At 37.0% G+C, this 22636-nt stretch overlaps 1 protein-coding gene across 1 annotated transcript in view; it reads right to left on the bottom strand.

Moving 5' to 3' along the window:
* Positions 1-22636, bottom strand: part of LOC107087138 (unconventional myosin-X-like) — an 80116-nt gene that overhangs the window by 48527 nt on the left and 8953 nt on the right. The window contains exon 2 of the mRNA XM_015378539.1: positions 10518-10616. Coding sequence (XP_015234025.1) covers positions 10518-10616 — 99 coding nt within the window. The remainder of the gene's footprint in view (positions 1-10517; positions 10617-22636) is intronic.

Here is a 22636-nt window from a genome sequence, read left to right as displayed (position 1 = left end):
GGAGCTGCCTTAAATTCAGGAAGTAGTGGAGCTGTGCATAGAGCCTATTCCCTCTTCTAGATTCCTGGATTTCTGGCGCCCCCATGTGGTCTACTTTTTGCTATAAAAATCAAGTAAATTATACCTGGTTTTAAATGGTTCCAAACAAAACTTTAGAAAAAGTTGTAATTTGTGTGATTTGTTAGAAATTTAGGAAAGGTTAATCTGTTAAAAAAAAAAAATGTTATAATTTTTATCCATTGCAGACTTCTCAGGTGTTCTGCACTCAGGTGAAAAATAGTTTTTGCCGTCACAAATAAATTAACAAATTACACAGTTCTTGAAAAATATGCACAAGTTTATGTAAATGAATCATTGAAAGACCAAAACTATTAACACTGCAGCAATAAGATAAATATAATGATAACCCAACCTGTCCTTCAGTTATTACAATATTGCACCAAGTAGGCACAGCACAAAGAATGTTCACACTATGGTGGTGCTCAGGGTTTAACATATCCAGATTGCAAACTCTATCTTCCAAAGGTTTTTACATAACATGCAGGTCTTTATATAAAAAAAATAAAAATCTGATTAAAAAAAAAAAAAAACACAAACATGCAAGAACATGCAAACTCCACATAGAAAAGGCTGCTATGCAGCTGCAATGTAATATTAAATCTTGCATGTTCATAACCTAGAACACTATAATAGAGATTGATGCTGGAGGAAGTGTTGCATGTGGTGATCGTTTTCTGACACCGTCTATAGATTCTTCCTTCTGTATCGATGACAGGTCAACACACAAGCTCAAACAGGAGTGACAGATGAAATGAAGATAATTCATGCCATGTCTGTCTCTACTTGCTCTTATAATTCACCTTTCATAGACCTTAGCTTTTCCATGGAGTCTCTGATCAACAAATCTTCCACCCTGTAACTCAGCTCTAACAATATAGTGGATGGAGCAGCAAAATAGACTTTTAATGTAAGACAGATGAAGGGCTGAAAGATTTAGAAGACTGCCGCCACTGAATTCAACCAAAAACCATCCACAGAGAGCATCATGGAGTTTGTGGCTAACAGAACACTAATGTTCCAGGGACAACATAAGAGGAAAGACGGAGCATGCCTCTGCTGGCCTCTTGATGGGAAGATGGGTTCAGATCGATGCGAATAGACTTGAGGCAGAGTTGTGGCGTCCCAGAGCATTTATGCTGGCTCTACTGGCCTATCAAAGCGTATCCCAGGCGAGGGGGGAGAGCATTTCAGGGAACTGCTGAGTCAGCACGGATAAGAAAGTGAAAAGCTGATGACAGTTTAAGGTTTAAAGGGAGCTGGTTGATTTTTTGAAGTCGTGATGAATATTGTCCATTATATATTAGCCATTATTCTGTAACAAATTAATGACGTTTACAACAGATTCAGGGAAACTATTGTTTCACACAAAGATGTATCAAAACAGTTTTAACCACATGAGGGAAGAAGAACAAACAGTGCACACATAGTAAATTCCAGCCTTGTAAAATCAATAAGATTCACCAGACATGGAGCAGCTCACTTCTAGACAGCCAATAAATGGATAGCATTGACTGCTGTTTATTGGCATTTATATCTTCTATAAGTTAACAACAGGCTCTAGTTAAGACCTGGCCTGGGGGAATAAAAAACATTTATCAGACTGTTACTCTTTTATAGAGAATTTAAGGTTAAGGTTTAAAAAAAATTATAAAAAAGACAACAAGACAAAACAACATGACTTGAAAACCTAAAAGTACTTCTTCACCCAAATGACATATAAATGAAAAAGTAACTCATCTGCTTAAGTCTTTGGTGCAATTCATAAAACAAAATATGCAAATCCAGTTTGAATTAAATTTTAAACCATCCAGTTCAATTTAGTTAATTTCTGCTCTGAACCCAGTATGCCTGGAGACACTAAAATCAACACTGTTTCATTTGGAAATTGTAACTGAATGAAGAAGAGGCAAAGATATTTTTTTACTAACTGTATTGTATTAAGGAGATTTAAGAGATAAAAAAATAAATAAATAAAAAAAGATATATATTTTGTAGGATATGTTAAAAGTATAGAAGACAATCTTTTATTTCCCCCTTATTATCAATCATTCTGGTGATATGTTTATGTAAGGTCGTCCTACGTGCTCGTACTGTTAGCCATCTTTTTGTGCTCATATATATATTCAGGCGTTTTTTGTGGTGAGCTACGGTTTCAGTCAGTCATTGAAGCTCACCTTTCTCACCGCGATTCTTTGCAAATGGCTGAGGGTAGTAAGAGAAAAGGTGTCTATGAAGTGCATGAAAAGAAAAGAAAGGCCTAAGAAGAGACAGATATATCCCAGGATGCTTTGAGTGGAAAACTCTCCTTCCAAAGCATTATGGGATTTGCTTTCACAGCGGCCCACTGTCCCCATATGATGTTGCTACCCAACAGCGGTGACAAATAACAAAGGTGGCGCAAGCTCTGCGCAGTTGAGGAGGAGTTATGTGACCAACGTGTAGTAAAAAGGAGTAATCATCTGTCTGTATAAAGTCCCCACTCTATGCAGTGATTGAGGGATTTAGGTTGGATGTTCGGAAACAGTAAGCTTGTATGAGCTGTAAAAACAACAAATTTTAGTGTGCACGAGGAGAAATGGGTTTGTGCATGCTCGTGAACATTTTTATAATTTTCCAGTTGCATGCTCTTGCACATGGAGAGGGCGGGTGTTTTTTTTTTAAATTGCAAAAATCCTCCACAATGCCTTTAAGAGATGTCAGCGGTTTACTTAGGCTGATGGGGAGAGAGAGACTTTCAACAGATAACAGTAAGGTTGAACAGATATAGGACAAATGCTTGTCATTGTTTTAAAATAAGATAATAGCCCTTCTTTACAACCCCTGGTCTCTCATATTGTGAAGGAATGCCGCCAATGCTGTTAAAAATAGGGTAAATGTTTACCTAGACCAATTATTTTAATAGATAACGTATGCAATTTGGGTACTAAAGCGGATAGATCTGCTTTTTTAATTTGTATTAATCTATAAAGATCAAAATAGCAAAGGTTTTCTGAACAGAAAGCACTGTGCATAAACTTACAACTTATCCAGCTAAATTAAGTTAGCTGGATAAGTTGTAAATTGTCTTACTTTTCTGTTTAGAATAAAAAGGACGTTTTTGATGTAAGAGATTTGTGAAAAATTGTGAAACCGTGGTATTTTAAATCTAGCTACCATCTTGAGCTGATAAGTGTTTTTATCATTGAAAAAAGTTAGGAAAAGTATAAAGATCTCATTGGAAATCTGGCCTGGTGGGCGGGATCTCGTTTATTCAGCAGAAATTGGGAGATCTCCAGAAAATGCCTTATCCACATCTGGTTCAACTTCACACCCTCAAAAATGACGCAGATTCACAGAAGGACCCAAGCAAGAAGAGCTGTCAAACAAAACCATGTTTTATCTTAATCTTTTGTTTACAAGACACGGTATTTGTTTGATTGGACAAACATACATCTGAAGTGGTGCTCCTAAAGAAATAGAGTATTCTTACATGCCCTGACATGGATAAAATAACAGGTAAAGGTACTGAAATCTGTTTAGAAATGCTTATCTTCACATCTAAACTAAACCACTGCATTTGGTAGCATTTGCTGTATAACATGCAGTTTCATGCATTTGTTTTGGTCCATTTTTAAGCAGATTTAACTTAATACTTATACAAAAATATCTGTCAGCAAAATGTGTTTCTTATGAAGCATACGTGTATATGTGCCTGCTTTTGATCATTTAAAGGTATTATAATTTTAAGGCAGTTTTAAATAATTAAGCCCCAAAGTCATTTGTACCCCTTAGAGATTTAAAAAGATTTTCTTTCAGCAAGAATTTTGTTTCTGACAGGAACTGAGATAGCCATATAAAATGATGGTTAGACAATAGAAAAGAAGAGCCAATTTTGTTTGAATATTGCTTGATTGCAATTGGCATGTTAAAACTTCCATACATTAGTGACTGAACCCATCTTTTTAAAAGATGAGCAGTTTTTTGCATTCCACTGCAAGTGTTTATTTTTAATGATGGGTTTTAAGTGTCTGAGGTTGGAAGGCCTCCTTGACCATAACCCTAATCTTTAGCTCTCTTCACGGAATCCCCACTAGATTTAAATAAGGGCCCTTTCTGGGAAGCACCAAAACCTAAATATTACTTTCAGCGAGAAGAAACATTCTGGTAAAATTAAATAATTTCTATAAATCTGGCATGAGAACGATTATCTTCAGGCTTAAACTGTGTCTCCATGACTTAACAGAATATCCATCCATCCATTGTCACACTTATCCCAAGAGGGGTCGCGAGGGGTGCTGGTGCCTATCTTCAGCCGTCATGGGGTGAGAATTTAACAGAATATTTAACAGCCAAAATGAATAAAATGATAGAAAAGTTAAGTTTGTGTGTAAATGGATTATTAAGGAGGACGATTGGGACATTGGGATAGGAACTCATGAAGGGTCAAACGTCAAAAAGTCAAAAGGGGATGGTTGAATATACTTACAGTGGGACAATAAAGGATATTTCTATTCTATTCTATTATATAATACATTTTTTATAAGCACCCATTGGGGGAAATGGCACTAGATCATAGGCATTAGTGCACTTCTTGGGACTTAATTCTATACAAGCTCCGGTTGAAGGGTAAGGAATGTTTTTCAGTGAAAAACTACTGAAATTTCAATGAACAAAGGAGCGCTACCAAAGATCCTTCCTCCCAGTCGCTGTTAAACTTTACAATCTTAACTACTCCCGGAGGGTACAAGCAGTTTACAACCATGCTATTAGTACCAGTTTTACATCTGTCCAGTAAGTATTTTTATACATCGGTTGTAGTTTTATTTGCTCCATGCTAATATACTTTTTCCATTCAATCTATAAACTGGCTGCAGGTCTTCATCTTATGGTCAACATTTTTTTTTTTAATTTAAAATGAGTTTGCCATTACTGTCAATGACATTGTATTTTTTTTCTGATTTGTGTATTTTTTTTTCTCCAAACCAGGACCCTTTCTGTTCTTCAAACTGACTCTAACCTCATTTCTATCTCTGCTTAATTTTTTTTTCTCCTCTCCAGAACCTCTCAGAACCGAGTCTTGCCCTGCATCAATTGCCTCGTCTTTATTATAAATAAAACATTGTGATTTTATTTGTTTTCTACTTGAACGCTCTGCATGTGGGTCAGAAGCCTCCCTAAATTTATGTCATACAAGGGTTGAGATCGGATCCTTGTCATGTGTCCAGACCTCAATTTAGTTGAGAAATTTAAATGATTTTCCCCATCTAATCTCACTAAGGTTGGGTTATTTTGCAAACCAGGATGAACCAAAAGATGTGAAAAGCTTAACTAAAAAGACTAAATTGGCGACTCCATGGTAATGAGTACAAATGTAAACAATTATTTTTAAAACCTCTTAAAAACATGCATTTTCTCTTTGTTTAATCTTTGCTTTGTGTTGGTCAGTCATGTAAAATTCCAACGAAATACTTTAAGAACTGTGGTTAATATTTGCCAAAATATAAAGAAAAAAATTGAGGGGGTGTGAATACTATAAGACACAGTAAACAGTGAGTGAAAATGCTTCTAAACCCCAACACAAACCCATCAAAACCTTCACTGTTCAGATTTCACAGTGTGACCTTCGAGGCTTTTTATCTCTAAAAACATGAGGGACAATCATGGAAAGCTGAGCTGGAACATTCAACATCAAAAAAGGTTTCATTTTTCTCTGGATTGCCACAGAGAGGTCACGGTGAGTTGAACGGTTACTGTAGCTTCTCATTGCTCTTGCTTATTTCAATAAACTTCATAAAAAAACAATCAAATTACTAAACAAGATCTTTTCAGTACTTCTTAGATTACAATCTTCAAGAACTTGTGACGTAATGCTCCGTTAGAACCATAATAACAAGTTCAGTTTCTAACTAGAAGGTAAAAATGACCAAAAATAAGCTCCTGTAAGAAATAAACCCAACTGCAAAACAAAGCCCTTGAAAAATCTTAACTACTCGTCCACCACAAGATGGACGTGGCTCCATTGAGGTTGGTGATCAGAGCTGATGTGGTGGCAGTCAAAGACCGCTTCAGGCAAATACGTGCGGTTTAGGATTGATTAGTGTAGTTGTTTACCGCACTATTCGATTCTTTCCGCACAGTGATGACACTGAAAAGCTGGAAACCTATGCTGCAGAGCACATGGCAACACATATGAGAGCAAATCACACGAATGACATTGGACTCTCTAACAATAGTAATCATAATCCCAGAACGAATGTAGGCTATATTCTATATGTAATATGTGATAATTTCTTAGGATATAACCTTTGGTTGCCAGTTATATATGTTCTACAGAACAAATAGCTTCATTAAGTCAGTAAAACATAAATAAAGACAAATAAAGGAGCATAACTTGAAAAAATAAGATATTTTTCCATATATTTTGTCATGCAAAATTATTTAGATAGGAAATTTTTTAAGCCTCAAAACTATAGATAAGTCATTCAAATATACTTAATCCTGTAACAAAATGAAGCATAATAACAATACCAAGTTCAAATGCGCTGAAATTTTCAAAAATGTCACATTTGAGGCTGTAGAAACAAATATTTCATAGTAGGAGCTTCAAGTGCATTTAAACTTTTTGGAGACTGTGATGTTTTTCCCCTTTTGTTCCATCTTTCCTCTGAAGCCCCACCCTGATGCTGCTGCGCTTTGTTCCCCCTGCCCCACTTAATATTCACACATACTGTAGGTGGAGTCGGGCTCTGCCGCTCAGACCTGCTTCCTATAAATTCAGCCCTTTAGGAGGGAGATATGGACGCCAAAAACACTGAGGCTGGAGGAGACACAAAGACAACACAGTCTTTCTTTGTTTGATTCTTTGCTTGTCTTACAGTGATCCATCTGCTCCAAAGGGGATCCTGCCCAGAGTCAGGAGAAAAATCAAAGGGAGGTAGTGGTGTATGACAAAGGAATAATGATGGTTAAAAAAGGAAGATGAAAACAACAAAAAAAAGCAGAAGGAGGAGAAGTTGCACATAAAGTGCAACCCAGATTCTTCACTTTACCAGCAGCTCATAAAGCTGCTGGTAAACGTAAGAATATTTAGTTCATTTACATTAATTCCATGTTAATTTTGCGCTAAAGTAAAAAAAAAAAAAAATCTAAATATCTTTAATTGCTGGTGAATTTAATTTAGCTGTATCCCAATTATGTGATGCATTTTTAGATAGAAACTTTTAACCAATCAGACTGTATGATAGGATTGAATTACCTCTGTGATGTCTTGTGAGTTGGTTCTAAATATAAAAAAACTGAATTGAATTGTGTCATAAATAATAATTAAATTTGCAATTATTTTATTTATTTTTATTACTAAAAGTGTATTTTTTCTTTCTTTATAGGAAAAAGCCTATTAACAACAGAAAAAAAAACATCCACACCAGGAGTTCTTTCCGCGTTTTCTCTTCTTTTTGGGACGCATGTCTGAGAATAACACACACACTGTTATTCCAGCGTTGTAGGAGTCAGAGAGCCATCTGTCCACATAAGACATGTATGATGCTGTTAAATTGGTTAGTTATACTTTCTGAGGCAGAGGTTTGTTGGGTGGATAGAAAAGCTGACATCAAAGTTGGATGGTTTCAAGATGAATCTTATCACGCCCCAGGTTCAAATTTATAAAACACCTCTGATATGCAAAAAAAAGAAGTTGATTATAAGCATCTGGACATGGGCTATCTGATATCAGGACTTCACATGGAACATGGATTCCCTAGAACTCTGCCTGGTTCAAACAGTGTTGATAAATCTCTGATAAACGTCCCAAAAGGAACAAAGGATCATATGTGGTCAATGGAGGATCCTGAAGATGGAGACGGGCTGTTGCTCCATCTCACATTCCTCTCATTCCTGCCTCTTTATCCCTTGGACTTAAAAACAGCAGAGAAAAGCCATATGTTTGGGCTGATAACCAAAAATGCTCTGCTCAGATGTTGCAATCATACAAGGCCCTTCAAGATCGGGTCAGATCTAAAAAGTTTCCCTTAGCATACCGTCACAAACATGTCAGCATTAACCCACCAATGACTAAAAATCATAACTGAGGGTTTAGAAATTCCTTTCAGCTGAGAAAAGCTTATTTTGCTCACAGTTATTTCTACCACTGACCACACAGACATCATAAAACACCCCCAAAAGGCCATATAAACAAGTATGTATGATCGGTCTCACAGCCTTTAATGAATGGACCCTAGGCTAAAAATGTGACCCATTACCCAATCTTTGTGCTACTTCTTAGCAGGACGTGACTACTGAGCTGCATGCTTCACTTATTACCAGCAGCATGATGAACACAGATAATTTGCAGGCAGATTAGTTATAAATCAAAGGAAAAATGCAAGGCTTTCAAGATCGATTTGTTGTCTTAAATGGTAAAAAAAAAATAATAATTTCTAATTCAGACATCCACCTGTTGAATCTGTGCATCTTACAGCAAAATATATGGCTGTCTGCAGGCAATGATAACCTGTGCTGAGCATGCAGAAGTTCAAATTAAGATTGGAACACCCTGTTTTGGGTCGTTTGGAGTGAAAAAAATCAGTTTTTATACCATAAAGTTAAATTGTTTCTTTCAAAGAGACTCTATTTGTGTAAAATGTGAAGTTTTATGAGAGTTAACTTGATATTTGATCTAGAAGCATTAGATATGAGAGATACAGCAGAGATGAGATGCACCAAATGTTTTTAGTCACTTTTTATTCTGACCATCAAACAAATAAGTATTAACTGAAAAACAGATGTTTTCCTTTTTCTTTAACTGAATATTTTATCTTTTTGTTGTGTTATAAAAATAGAAAACATAAGAAATGTATTCCAGAAGGACCAATTGGTAAAATTTTAAGACTGATTTTTGCTTCCCAACCTCAAAATCTGTACCATATAAGAATAGGAGCAGGTATTTGGAAAACATGCAAGCGTTATAAAAAGTAGAGTTTATGAGGTTGAGGACATCACTATGCAAACTGGCTCTTCAAACTATTTCCATCAAATAGTTAATCAGTCAGAGATGAAGCTAGTTCTTCGTTGGCTCCATTAGAAAAAGGTTGTTCTTTTTTCATAACCAACCAGGCGCCAACATCCTTTCATCACATTCAAAAAAAACTCTAATCCAGCCTTAGACTAAAGGGGTTATGTGTTTGATAAGCTACATACCCGGTGCTACCAAAGCATGTTTTAGATGATGGAAGTGATGCTTTGAGCAGTTGAAAACAAAAAAACCCATTTGGATTCAAGCGATCTCTGAGCTACATGTTACACCTCCAAACTAATGTTTGAGTCTACAGCCAGCACTTATACTTCCTGAGATCCGCTCATCCACGCTCTCTGCATTTAAAGTCAAATTCCTGTTACTGCTTCCGGGCCAGGTACCAAAGCTCCCCCTTTAAAGACTGATCTATTGTTATCCAGGATTAGCCCAACCTCTGGGATATCATCCACAGGCTGGATGACGGTTTGAGAGTCATCAACAACTTTGTTTGTGTCTCACTTAACAGACTGGAATGTGTTATTCAGGAAGTTCAGTGTCCAATGTTTGCCAACGTCCTGAAGACAAACATCTATACTGACTGAGCAGTACTGTCTACCAGATTGATTAAAACTCTGTAGTAATGTTAATGCATTCAACTTATTGGGATGACTCAAAAATGTGAATATGGTAGAATATGTAGCAAATATTCTGTTGATATGGGAGGACAATGGGAGGAAGTTGTTGAGGCTTAACACCTCAAAATCCATTGGCATGGCATGAAGGTTAATGTTTAACAGCATAGAGGGAACAGTCTGGATTAGTGACGAGCTGAATATTACAAACAGGGCGGGAAATTAATATGCATGTCTTTATCAAAGGAATAATGCCTTTGCAGATACAGAAAATTACTTAAAAACATCTAATAGTGAACCTCCTGGATCATTATTAGGATTTTAGCCACATTAGATGGTCTAAAGGATAAGGCTATATGGATTTGTTAGAAATCTGAACAGAAAACGTCTTACAGATTATTATTTAACTTCCAAGTTGCTGTGTTTGACACACAGACCTCTCTAAGCCTCTGCTCCACTGACAGGATTTCCTTCAGACACAAAGACTACTGCGTTCTGCCAAACAGATAAGCTCAGCTCAATGACTTGTCAGTGGGACTTCATTCCTGTCATTCTTCCTTTATTACAAAATGTGTTGATCCAACTGCAGAGCCATCAAATGAAATACTTAAGGTAAAACAATCAGCTCGCTTACCATGCATGCACAATGGACTATTTCCCCCACCCTCACATTTCAACAAAACCGAGCGGAAATGTTTCATGCACACAATAAGCTGCCCCTAAGACTCAAATGCTTTTTGTTTTCCTTATGGTGGACTTGGAAGAAGTTCTTGCAAGTCAACGTACAAGTCCAGCAAACAACAGAATGAAGGAGAAAGGGAAAAAAATCCTCTTACCTTCCCATAGTCAGTGGTTAAAACAAGGGATAAGTCATCATATGAGCTGACGGTGGAGGGAAGGAGCTGGTCTTTATGCCTCAGCCAGACACGGGCTCCCTGCAACACAAAAACAGGGTTTTTTAATCACATAATAAAATGAAAAGTCTCCCTTATAAATTCTTTACAAAAATGTATGTCTTCTAATTGCATTTCCACTTTTAAGCAGTATAAATGTAACAGCAGCCAGTGATTTTTCTTAATCACATCCAAGGAAATTAAAATGGTTTTAAAGTTTCCAGCTTTGGTCACATCAGATATGTCACTATTATTGCCAAACTACAGTCATGATTTATCCAAAATATGATCACAAAAGCTTTGTTATGAAGATGTTTTTGAAGGAGAAAATAAGATCCAAAGATTTTTGCCCACTAATCAATAAAAGTGTTTCATCCAACCCATCTTTCTTTTTATGATATTCCAGACAATCAGGACATAATAATTTTTGTCAAAGTAATACTACCTACTGATTGATTTAATTACTGACAACAATTTACTGACAAAAAAATTTATAAAACCTATATAAGAGGTTTCAAAATATGAATTGGCTGATGCAGGTGAGTTGCATGGGTGTTTGTGAACAGAGGTGTCAAGAAACAAAGTACTAATACTTGGTTACTGTACTTAATTCGAAATTTTGACAATCTATTCTTTGCTGGAGTAATTATTTTTTAGACAACTTTTTACTTCTACTCCTTACATTTTTTTTGCAATTATCTCTACTTTCTACCCCTTACATTTTAAAAATATATTAGTTAGTTTTGTTTCATTTCAGCTCATTTTCATTACTGCCTGCTGGTATTTATAATTAATAAAAACCATCAAAATAATTAGTTTCATCCAAACATGTTATTTCTATGTGTTTAGACTCGGTGCTGCAGCAACTTGTTGTTAACTAAACACCAAAGTAGTATTTCAGGATGATGGAAAGTTACATTTAATACTATAACCATCACTTATAAAACTAGAAAACTTAATTATAAGGAAGTTATCATCCAGAATTGAAGAAAAATGTTCCTTTAATAATGGAGTGCAGTAAAGCATCTGCAAAAATTTTTACTGTTTTACTTTTACTTGAGTAAAAAGCTTAGACGAGTACTCTAACGTCTACTAAAGTGTTTAGACAGTAGGATTTCTACTTGAGTAAATAAACACTTTTGATACCTCTGATTGCGAAATAACTCAGTATCAATATTCAATAATTTCACTCTGAAACAAACCACACAGATCAAAATATTGTTCTTATTTATTTATTTGTGTTTTTAATTTTTTTTTGGGAGATTTTTATAACCTAAACTTTTTCTTGATTTTTATTACCTGGTTTAATATATATATATATATTTTTTAGATGCAAATCCAGCTCCATGTAGGAAAACCCATTTCTCTCTCTTGCAGACTTGTTTTTAAAGAGCTAAGAAATTTTGAGCAAAACAGGAATCTAAAGCTGATTGCTAAGATGAGCTGTCACTTCCTTACAGTGCTGGATGTGTAATTATAGAACAGGCTTTGTCTGAAAGACTGTGAAGGATTAAAGCTCTAGTCTACTCAGTTTAAGGTCCTCTAATTTTACCAAAATGAGATCTGTTGTAAATACACAAACTGCTGAGATAATCATACATTAAGTAGTTTTTAGGGAATGTTCTGAAATGTTGGAAGTGGGAATGTTAAAGCAAGTTTAGTTGCCTTATATTTCAGTTTAAAGGAGTCAGGCTGTCTGATAATCATTTAAAGCTGCCTCAATGAACACACCAGTGTAAAGCACGGTGGTGGCAAATCATACTTTGCAGATATTTTTTTCTGTAACAGAGAGTGGGGTGCTGAAAGGAACATAGATGTTGCTACATACAGGATAACACTAAAACACAGGATGTCTGCAAAAGACTGGAAATGTAGGCGTTAGAAGGAATTTTTCGAAGTCCAGACCTAATTTCAATTCATATTTGGGTAAATGATTTGTCCAACGAGACAAAGCTTGGGTTATACAAAATATCCTCAAAAAAATCCCAGTAAAAATAATTAAATGTTTGGTTGTCTTATGAATCTACGTGGAAAAAAATCAGGCTACATTTTTACTTTTTCATGACACTGTAAATGTCTTCAAAAACAAGAGGACATCATTGTAAAAACATAAAGCAAAACAACATGATCAACATTTTCTTTTTAATGGTCAGCAATGTGGTGGAGAGATAGCAAAAAAAAAAATCAGCCCTGTGAGTCTAAAACTATAAATCATGTCGATAAAAGCTGAAACAAAGAATATTGCTCCAGTCAAAGATATCAAGGAGCACAGCTTCCTTGGACGGAAACACACAAATAAAAGAAAGGGATAAGTTACATCCTCATGCAGTGTGGGGTAAGTCTGACATGTAGGATTTTAGCTGGACACCCAAGTTGGGCCATCTCAAAAAAACGTCTCTATCCAGACATCAATCATCAGAAGTGCTGCCGATGAGGCGGTCGGTGGAGCGTGGAGCCTAAATGAATTGTGTGTCCGACAGAGCATAAAACTAAAAAGATCAATATGCATGGATTCCACTAGGAAACCTTAGATGAGGTCACCCCTCCTAGACATCAATGCTCATTAACAATTAACAGCAGGCCGCCATGGAAACACACTCTCATCCATGAAGTGCAAAGGTTTCTAAGAGGAAACGTTAAGATGCTTCTCTACGATATGCTCTGATCCCTAAAGAAAACTCAAGCTGCCTCTGGAGCTAGTCTGTTACAAAATCTAATAAATGTATTTCCCTAACAGCTCAGAAGAATCATTGGATTTAAATTTTTATTTAAGTTGAAATTTAGGCTTTTTATGAGGACAAAGCACTGCTAAGTTCAACCAGCCCATCTAAAAGCCCTCTTCCATCAAGGATTTCTTTTTTCCCTTCCAGTGCTAATGGACCAGAGCTAAAAGTGGCCCTCAAGCCTCAGGGGACGACAGCCAGTGGGATAAAGGGGGTCCTATAAATTAGGAGAGGGCTTGGGTAAGGGGTGGGGGGAAGAAGGAAGGGTGTGGGCAGCTGATAATGTCCCGCCTCCTATTGTGTGGAAAAGGAGACAAACACATGTGTAAGGGAAGTATTCTGCAACACGTGGCCTGTCATTAACACACGTTCAGGTTTTTTTTTTTGTATGAGGTGGCTGGTGAGCTCCAACACAGTCTCAGCCTGGTACCATCTCAGTGCACAAAGCTAAATCCTGGAAAAGCTGCTTCACGGGAGACAAGCGAGTGGATTAATCCAGCTCATTGTGAGGATTTTAAATAAATCTCTTTCTGTTATATAATCATGGAAAGGAGGGGTTTCAACCGCCCAGAAAATTACTTGACTTCTAGTCATAAAGCAGACAAAGAGGAAAAAGATTGAATCATGTTAAAATACTGAACATAACAAAACAGCCAGACAACTACAGGAGGAAGCCACAACTTGGAAAGGATGGGTCACGGATTCTAGTTTTTTCATACTCTCCACTATCCAGTGTTACATCAGTAGAAAATTCCAATCTTGCAGACATTTGGGAAACATTTTTGTGGGTTTTAGGTGGATCAGCTGCTGAGGCACAGACCCAGATGTTTTCAAATCATCTGGATTGTTTTCCCCCTTGCAACATCTTTCAAATGCTTTTAAATTTCATTCATGACATGAGCACTTATCAAAAATGCATGTAAATTTAAAAAAAAAAGGTACTGAATAAAAACTTCCACTTTCAGTGATTTGAAAAAGTATCAATATCCACATATTTTTCTCCATCATGTCACATTAAAACCATATTTTGCTTTACATCACTTAATTGTGATCGATTGACTAGTATTATTATTTTTTTTTACTTTCTAATAGTGCTGCCAATATTTTGGGTTATTAGGATACATTACATCAAAAAACTAAATATTACATTTTCAATGCAAAATCTGAATCTCAGTCTAACTTTTTGGAGAGTGCCTGAACAAAAATAATCCTTGCTACAGATTCTAAATTGGTTTTAGGTCTGGACCATTCCTATGCATCAGTGTGCTTTGATCTAAACCACTGCACTGCGGTTCTGACTGTATATTTAGAGTCATTGCCTGCTCGTGTGTCTTGGATTTCAGTATTTTGTTTGTAGACTTTTGCTTCTGTTGCCCCTTTGGATATTAAACTTGCAAGAAACCGCCTCAGCTTCCATCTCTGCATTTGGGTCCTTCAAACCTCAACTCAACCTGACAGCATCATTGAAAGCATGATGCTGCCATCATGATAACAGTGCAAATGATTTTAGTAGGTGTTTAAGGTGATGTGCTGTGGCATTTTTTCAACATATATTTATTATTATATTATATTCAAATTAAATTTAAGGATTTGTGGTAAAAATGAAATCAATAGAGAAGACAAGGGAATTTCCATATTTTATTGATCCCTGTTAGAGAGAAATACCCTCAAAGCATGATGCTGCCACCACCATGCGAAAAGCACAATAACGATTATCTGAATTCAATAAAAGTTCTAAAGATGATGAGATCTTTTTAATCATTATTGAAGCTTCTTAAAACTCCACCACAAGTTTCAAACAGAAACTCACCAATTCTTCGTTGGCCAATATTTGGGGGCAATTCTGTTTTTTCTTGTGTTGCTATCGTCCAGTATGTGCATCTGGTCGATGATTCATTATGCATTAAGCAGCCATGCTTTAAGATTCTGACTTAAGTCAAAATAAATTGTATCGGCATCTGCTTTGCAAAACCTTGTATCTATCGATCTCTAGTCTCAAGTCCTGTCCAGTCCATAACAGATTTTATTCAACTCCATCCACATCAACTCTAAACCAATTTCCTGTCCCTGCTTAAAAGTGGAATTAGCATAGCATGCTGCTGCTTCCAGCTCTGTGATTCAAAGGGGGGGTGGTGTGTTAAAGATGGTGGAAGAGTTAATTTCCACCGCAAATGATACTTGGTCTAAAACATCTTTCAAATGTTTAAGTTGTCGCTTACATGGCTTGTAGAAAACTGCAACTAGATCTTGTTGGGGCATTCATAAAAAGGTTTAGAGTTAGATAGAGCAGTTTTCCAATTGTAACAAAGGTTTACATCCAATGACCTAGGAGTCAAAAGTGGACCAAACTGATAGTTTGACACCAATTAGGGAAACAAATGTCACAGATATCTGAGTAAATATGTATTTAATCTAAGTACATTCCATGTGAGTGTTTGTGTAAAAAGTCTGAGGTGGGAGGGTAAAAAGTCAAGATGAATTGTCTGAGCAACAGATGGCCCAAACAAAACTCCCCCCCCCTGCACTCGCCTCTCCATCCTCAGGGGCTCTGTCACTAAGTCTGGACAAAGGCTTCCTCCTCTAACTCCGGGTTCGGAAGTTAACCAGGCGGAAATATCTCAAACAAAGGCCAGCTGGGACACAAAGGGGGCACGGGTATCTGCTCATGTTTTTTTATCCTTGAGACTTGAATTACCTGCTGCACAGCCAACCATTTTAACCCAGTAAAAAGGAGGCTTCTTGCATGATCATCCCTGGAAAGTTCAGAGCATATCTGATAATGAAGCACTTGCCTCTGGTTTTAATTACAGGGTGTCATTTGACTCCAGTCCCATGTTTCTTCTAGATGTATTTGAAAGCTATGTAGAAAAAAAAAATTAACTGAGCTCCTGCAACTTTATTTTCCCCTGAGAGTCATTTCAGGTTCCTATTCCTGCATGTCACGACCACGTGCAGCAGCGCCGAGGCTAAACCAGTTGACAATAGTAACTAGATCCACCACAACAGGCCCTGCAGCAACGTCCCATCATGCTCTCTGACACAGAAACCGCTCCGGATAAAAGACGAAGTCAAGGCTTGAGTTTCCAAGGCTTGTATGATGACATCCAGTCTCCAGATTTCCTAATGAATGGTGCTTTAATATTTAAGGACGTACACGGCACAAGGTGCCACTGCTCTCTATCTCGCTCTCTGCTGTGTGCCATGGTTCGAGCACATATCAGGTGATCAGATGGGCCACAACAAAGGAAAGCTAATTAACTGGACCTGAATTGGACACGATTGAACAATTAGTTATGATGGCCTAATTTCTTGGATCACAGTGTGAATTCATGGAAGTAATGAATGAGTTCCCTGTTCAGTGAGCACCATTCAGCAGCTGTGGGTCTTTGAAGATGAAGCCAAAGTACATACAGTTGCTTTGCTTAAAAAAATAATAATAATAACAATAATTATGTTGCTTCAAAATGGAGAATCTGATTTAAGTGAGTTTTGGGGAAATTTTCTAATCATTGTGAGAAGAAGTGGTTAAGTCAAACAACATTGCTTTCTACTGAACTGGTTTAGTTCACAGCAGGTATAGATGCCTTTTTAGGTTCTATATAGATTATATAATATGGCCTTTCTGAGCTTCAGTTAAAAATTCCTACTTATTCAAATATTTTGTTTCTTGGATAGGTTATATTAATCATGGAAGGTTTATGAATCCAAATATTTTGTACTGACTGTTTATATTTTATTCTAGATTAGATTAAATAATGCAGTATAGCTAGATGATCATTTCTTTATTGTGTTCTGCAAAAGTTAGTGAAAAGATGTAGAAATCTGCAGATGTCACTTTTCTGTTTCTATCATCCACTTGAGATAAATAAGATCTGATAAAATGCTAGAAGCTAACTGGCTTCCTTTGATAGGAACAAATTAGCTGAAACATTCTTGATCATCATAGAGGTTAGTTTATCTCTTCAATATCTTACATAACACCAGCAAACTTATACTTAAGTTTCTTGTGATTCAACATGCAGCAGTATAATCTATATAAAATATAGTGACTATATATAAAGTCTGACTTTTTGATGGACCTCTAGATCTAGGAGAGGTTACCCAAAGCAGTTCAGAAAAGAGACGAAAGCCAAAGTGTTTACTGCATGGATAGATTTCTGTGAGTATAAATATACTTTCTAAATTTTAGTTAGTTCACTATGTAACATTCTCTCTTTTAGCAGCTTCTAGCTGTAAATCAGAGAATGGACACATGTTGGGCCCAAAGGTTCTGCTTCTGCTTAAACCCAGATGGCAGCTGTTCATTACAAGAGAAACACATGTAAATGTTCAGACCTGCCATTAACATGCATCCTTGCTGATCAGGATGTAAAAAGACGAGATTTAAAATGACCATTCACACCTGGAAACTGTCTAGTAACGAACATACCTTGTTGCTTCATTGAGTTAAAAAGTATTTTAAGAAACCATATGAAGCATCCATCTTTTAGCTCCGGTTTGTAACCTGATTTGGAAGAAAACTTTATTTTATTGAGTGTTCATGTGGTTCTGAAGACATAAAACTCATAAAAAGAGTCTCTGGCCTGGAAGCGAGAAAGAAGAGAACTTAAGAACAACAGGAAACGTAAAAGAAATCTGCGCATTGCCTCACTAAAAGTAATTTAATTTATGTAGAAAATGCTGAAATGTGATCTTCAAAGTGAAAAAGACAATTAAAAGTGCAATATAAGGAAAGAATTATAGATGTTTTTAGTGGTTTTTTTTTTTTTTTACCTGAGGTAGTAATATGTAACTTTAGCATTTCTACAGAAAATATAGTTGTTTTTGTTTTTTTAATCGATTCATCTCCTCCCTCTTATTCCGTCAGTAAGGCGGAGGGGGCGGTGCCTATTTCTGGCAGTCTATAGGCGAGAGGCGGGGTGCACCCTGAACAATCAGCCAGTCTGTTACAGGGCAAGACAGAGACACACAGAGACATGGAACCATGCACACACACAAACACACACACCTAAGGACAATTTAGAGAAGCCAATTAACCTAACAGTCATGTTTATGGTCTGTGGGCTGAAGCCGGAGTACCCAGAGAGAACGCATGCATGAGGACAATACTTTATGTGTGCTTTAAATTAGAAACAGGATCATGGAGGGATGGTAAGGGCATCTCCTGAACACAGGGAATGGAACGAGCAGAAATGTGCCAAGAGGCTGTGAGATTAATTAAGTGGTCTGAATTAAGCTAAGAGGGGAATCTGGGCAAAGATCCCACTGGATTAAGGGTTTGCAGTAGTTCTAGAATTACAAAAACCCAAAACCTCAGTGGCTTTTGTTGACATCATAAAAGTAGAAGTTTTTCTCTTAACTATAAGTAGTTAGGCATCATACTCGAACATGCTACTTCTCTTCCATGTTTCAATGTTTTTGTTTCTGTCGCGTCTACCTCCTACACACAGCACAGCCAGGGCTTTGAAGCCAGAATTGAAAGGGGAAGGAGGGAGGGTACTGATAGAGGGGGAACATCAGATGATTAAAAGCAACCTCCAACATCTGTGCAGGAAAAAAAAAGACGTATGAATTAATGATAAAGTGAACAGCTGATCAGAGAATTTGCTAATGGAGTAGGAGGAGTCCCCATGGGGAACAGGGCTTCCCCCAGTCTGTGTCTGAGAGAAAAGTCATCAATTGTTCCTCGTACTCATCCCCTGCCGAGGAGACTATAAACACGTTCAGAGAATCTGCCTGGAGGCGCCAACAGTGAGCGCCTGACACTGTTTCTGTTATGACAGAAGGGCAGCAAACCGATTAACAACAGTGTCACATGCTGGAAGACAATCAAACGCAGCATTTTTCAGTCATCTTCATTTAGATTGGGTTAGATTGAGTGTGTCTCTTTTACTGTCAGAGAACAGACCCGCCCTGTCTGCAGAGGGTGAAAGGGGTTAAAATGCTCCACCCCCATCATCATCCCATGGAGCTAATCTACTATGTTGCTAATACGTGTATTGAAGTTAATTTGCATTACAATCCATGTTTTTAGGAGCAAGGCAGAAATAAGTGGAGCACTTGACTCCCTGCCAGGCTCTCGACCCAAAGTCTTGCCTGTTATCTTCTGTGAACATACATTCATTCTAACCAGATCAGAACAACAAACTGTTTTCTTTGTTTCATAACAGACATTTGGATCTGGGTGAGGCAGGCAGAAATGATGAGATTAAAATGTGTTTTATTGGATATCTAGCTAAGCTTCATGAGTTCAATGGATCTCCAGGGCCAACTGGCAGACCCCCTTCCTGTCTGTCCTCGACATATCTGACCTCCTCTGGACCCACCTGACTTTTATAGGGGGGGTCACACAGCAGGGACCCTGGAGGTATCCCAGGAATGCTGCTCAAACAGATCAGACATTTGAAGTGGGTTTGATCGTCTGTGGTAAGCATTTTGGACACGATCAATGGATACTGAGCTGTTAGGAGATCCATGGATAGCCGACTTCCTGACAAGAAGTAATGCCTTAAGTGGCGTTGTTCTTGAAGTGACCGATCAAAACACTGATCTGTCAATAATTAGCTTGCAGTTTGTGTATACTCATAGATGAAGATAGGGGCATCAATTGGCCCAAATGAGAGTTTAAGTTGTGTGAATATAATATTATAAACAAACTTGTTATAAAAAAAAAATATGCATCATTGAGAGCCACAATTATTTTTATCTACTGAAGGCTTATTGGTAAATTTTATTTTCCATCTGCTGAGTCTGCTGTTTCGTTTGGAGGTCAAGTAAAAATACAGTATACAGTATGCAGTAATTTAAACTATTCTACATAGTGTAAGTTTTATAACTCAAAAAAATATTGAATAAGCTGTTCTGATGATGGGTAATCAGTAGATCAGGTACTCAGTACTTGAGTAGGTTTTTTTTATAAAGTATTTGTTTACTCTTACTTAAGTAATTTCTTTAAAGACCACATGTTACTTTAACTTGTGTAAAAATATGATGAACTATTGCTATTTTTTGTTCCTGTGTTACAGGAACAAAATATAGGCACATGGTGCACAATCACAAGCACTGAAAATGAACCTCATACATGCAATGAGACAATCTGGCAGAGACTGACTGTGGTAGGTAGGTACAAATAGATACAAATAGGCAGGACAGAAGCTAGAGAAATAGAGGGTAATTAGGGGAGAAACAGGTGTATCTGCTCAATCTAATTAGCAGAGTAGATCAGGGTAGAAAGTGGCAAGCAGTCAGTGAGGCCCAAAACAACATGCATGACATGGACAATGTAATTTTAGGAATTCATGGGAGCTTTTTAATAAAACAAAAAAGTATAAAACAGAATTCCTCTGTGGGTAGGAATGCTGCCTTGCAGAAAGAAGGTTCCAGGTTCAATTCCTGGCCTTAGATCTTTCTGCATGAAGTTTGCCCATTCTCCCTGAGCATACGTGTGTTCTCTCCGGGTACGCTCACTTCCTCCCACAGTCCAAAACATGACTGTTAGGTTAATTGACTTCTCCGAATTCTCCTTAGGTGTGAGTGTGTGTGTGAATTGTTGTTTGTCCTGTTTGTCTCTGTGTGGCCCTGCGATGCATTGGCAACCTATCCAGGGTGTACCCCGCCTCGCCGGTAGACAGCTGGAGATACAGTAGGCACCAGCACCCCTCACAACCCCACTTGGGATAAGCATGATGGAAAATGGATAGATGGCTGGTTTAAAACATTGGTTTTCTTCCATTTCTGCTTGTTGTTAGACTTAGATGAATTTCAAATAATAACATTTCTAAACTGAGATGTTTAAAGCAACCTGACTCTCTAAAACACATAAGTGCAACACAAAAACATAAACATAAGATGTCAGCAAGTGGGGAATATACGTTTTTACAGTACTACATAATAACTGTAGGTTAAAGTCTTCAGATTACTGATCACCCTGTAAGAGATGCTTACTTCCATCCTGATGAATGTTTGTCAGTAAAACTGCAGTTTTGGCAATAATCTCGTCATAGGACACAATTGCTTACAAATGTTTTTTCCTACCCAGGCTATATTTCCATGTAGTTAACCTACACTCATGGGATAGTGTAAGTTAGAGACACGAATGCCCCATCCTATAATAAGCTGCCTCTCCACTGACGGAGTAATCATAGGAGGTTAAATAAGGAAAGTTAACATCTGGGCAGGAAGCAGTAATCACAGGTCGGCTGTTATTAAGCTGCCTGTCGGGACTTCAGAACCAGAGGATTTAGGAGACTGGTTACTGTTACAGAGCAGAAATATGCCTGTAGACCCGAGTGCAAAAGGTTTTTTTTTTTTTTTGCTCTGGTAGATGAAAATACTGTAAATAGCACATTTCTTTTGCAAACGAAAAAGCACAAAAAAAAACAACTGTGCACCAGATGGAAAACATGAATTTGAAAGAACTGTTGAAAGTCATTTGACATGCTAAAGATAGTTTAAATTATTTTGCAAAGAAACAGTGTAACTGAAATATTGAGATTTTTGAAAATGTTGTGTGCCATGTCACTAGATTGACTTTTAAGGATCTGTTCAAGTATTGCTTGACTTAAATATAAATCTGGATTGTTGTAATTGTTGCGTTATAATGCAAACAAGGCTTGAAAATATTGTTGGGATTTTTGTCTTTACTATTTGAGGACCAGCTTGTTACAGAAAAGCCCCAAAAATATGAATGCATTTGAAAATATGTTTAAATGCTGCTATGGCATGCAGTCACATCCCCACAGTTACCTAAAAAATGCAAATAACTTTTAAATAGTAGTAATGTCACTTTTATAATCAATATAAAATATACAAAATATATATTTTTAAAGTTTAAATACATATTACCCACCTTAACTGTAAAAAAATAAAAATAAGCCCTTGATTGATTCTGATCAGGGATTAGAGGTAAAAAATCAAATCTTATGTTTTTAATTTGTTTGTTTGTTTTTTTCATGAAATGCACAACACCGAAACCTCTGACTGTTTTTTGATCAGTAAACACATCAGCCAACAGCTTCCTCTATGGCTACAATCAAACCCAAGGTCTTGATGCTCAAATCTGATTTTTTTTGATAAAATATTTTTTTTCCCCCTGGTTGTTCATACTAGTATTTACATGGAACTGACAGATTGAGAGGTTAAAGACAGCAAACCAACCCACATGGAAAGAGGAAGAAGGTAGAAGTCACACAGCCGGCTCTGCAGGGCACTGCAACACATTTTCTTCGTTATTTATTTTCCATGTTAAGAAATAATGCCATTTTGTTAAATTCTTTGAAATGAACTGTGTTCATACATCCTGTCATGCAAAGGATTGTGGGAAACCGTATAGCTCCTAAA

Source organism: Cyprinodon variegatus, unplaced genomic scaffold, assembly GCF_000732505.1.
Source record: "Cyprinodon variegatus isolate N-32 unplaced genomic scaffold, C_variegatus-1.0 Scaffold174, whole genome shotgun sequence".
Taxonomy (NCBI): Eukaryota; Metazoa; Chordata; class Actinopteri; order Cyprinodontiformes; family Cyprinodontidae; genus Cyprinodon; species Cyprinodon variegatus.
The sequence above is the reverse complement of the archived record's forward strand: the minus strand, read 5'-3'. Positions and strand labels throughout refer to the sequence as shown.